We start from the raw sequence: 1,667 nt of genomic DNA, 5'->3' as shown, positions 1-1,667 counted from the left end.
TTCACACATTCTCTCTCTCTCCCTCTTTCCTTTTTCTCTCTCCTTATACACCTCTCTCCTTTCATTCCTCCCCACATTATTCACTCCCTCTCTCCACTTTTTTACCCTTATCTCTGTCTTTTCTGTTACTTTGATATACTTTGGTTCCTCTCTTTTTGTAGGCATCACTGGATTCCAGGCTACATCATTCATCAACTTTCTCTTAGATCAAGGGATCTTTAACAATTTTGTGGCACAGATACTTTTGGAAGTATGGTGAAGTTCATGGACATCTCATTATAATGATTTAAATGCCCAAAGTGATATATATAAGATTACAAAATAAACCAGCTACATTGACATATAGTTATCAAAGTATTTATAAGAGCTCATTTGATATAAACTGGTCCTCCATTCATGTAATTTAAGATCTGGGAAAAGAAATTGCCTTCTTTCTCAACATGTCAGACCACAATACCTCAGAAGTTAAAATTTTTTTCTTGATTGGAGTTCCAGGATTAGAGCATCTTCACATATGGGTTTCTATCCCAGTCTGCTTCATGTATTTGATTGCTATCCTAGGCAACTGCACCATCTTGTTTGTGATCAAGACAGAACCCTCTCTTCATGAGCCCATGTATTATTTCCTCTCTATACTGGCCATCTCTGACCTAGGTCTCTCCTTCTCTTCCTTACCCACTATGCTGAGAGTCTTCTTGTTCAATGCACCAGGAATCAACCCTGATGCCTGCTTTGCCCAAGAGTTCTTCATCCATGGCTTCATTCTCGTAGAATCCTCAGTGCTTCTGTTCATGTCCTTTGATCGCTTCGTAGCCATTCATAACCCCCTGAGATATAGCTCCATCCAAACCCCTGCCAGAATTTCTAAAATGGGACTGGTTATGGTCATCAAGAGCTTCCTTTTAGCACTTCCACTTCCCTTAACACTAAAGAGGCTGCGCTATTGTCACAAAAACCTCCTGTCCCACTCCTTCTGTCTCCATCAGGATGTCATGAAGCTAGCATGCAGTGACTACAGGTTCAACGTTATCTATGGATTCTTTGTTGTCCTCACTACCATGCTAGACCTGGCATGCATTGCCTTGTCCTATTTGCTAATCCTAAAAACAGTTCTTGGACTTGCCTCTTTCTCGGAGAGACTCAAAGCCTTCAACACGTGTGTCTCTCATATCTGCGCAGTACTCATCTTCTATATACCCAACATCACCCTAGCTGCTATGCATCGCTTTGCCAAGCAAAAATCTCCACTCACATTGATCCTCTTTGCCGACATTTTCTTGTTGGTGCCACCACTGATGAATCCTATTGTATACTGTGTGAAGACAAAGCAGATCCGGGAGAAGATCCTTGAGAAATTTTTCACCAAATTTAGCAGATAAGGGTGAGTTAGATAAACATTCACAAAATCCTGTATATGTATATATAGCACTGGAGAAATACTGTTATCCTTGAAGGATGCATGTGGGTTCCATGGAATCTGGTCTATTATCTTGCAATACCAGTTTCTTTCAAGAAAGTCTAGTCTGTTGTTGTCGCATCTCTAACTGGTCATTAAAGTGGATTCCACCAATAAACTTTCCATAGTGTCAAGGTGGAAGGAGGGGGTATTGCTAGTCTTGAATTCATATTTCCAGCCAGTCATGTAGCCAATTATACTGCTTTCTCCA

The 1,667-nt window shown here is 40.7% G+C and overlaps 1 protein-coding gene across 1 annotated transcript; it reads left to right on the top strand.

Annotated features, from left to right (window-relative positions):
• The first annotated feature begins 440 nt into the window (after positions 1-440).
• Positions 441-1,379, top strand: LOC123238733 (olfactory receptor 51A7-like). Its single transcript, XM_044665938.1, has one exon. The coding sequence runs from the start codon at positions 441-443 to the stop codon at positions 1,377-1,379; it is 939 nt and encodes a 312-aa protein (XP_044521873.1).
• Positions 1,380-1,667: the final 288 nt, after the last annotated feature.

Source organism: Gracilinanus agilis, chromosome 3, assembly GCF_016433145.1.
Source record: "Gracilinanus agilis isolate LMUSP501 chromosome 3, AgileGrace, whole genome shotgun sequence".
Classification (NCBI taxonomy): Eukaryota; Metazoa; Chordata; class Mammalia; order Didelphimorphia; family Didelphidae; genus Gracilinanus; species Gracilinanus agilis.
Note: the sequence above shows the minus strand (reverse complement) of the source record. Positions and strands in the feature narration are given on the sequence as shown.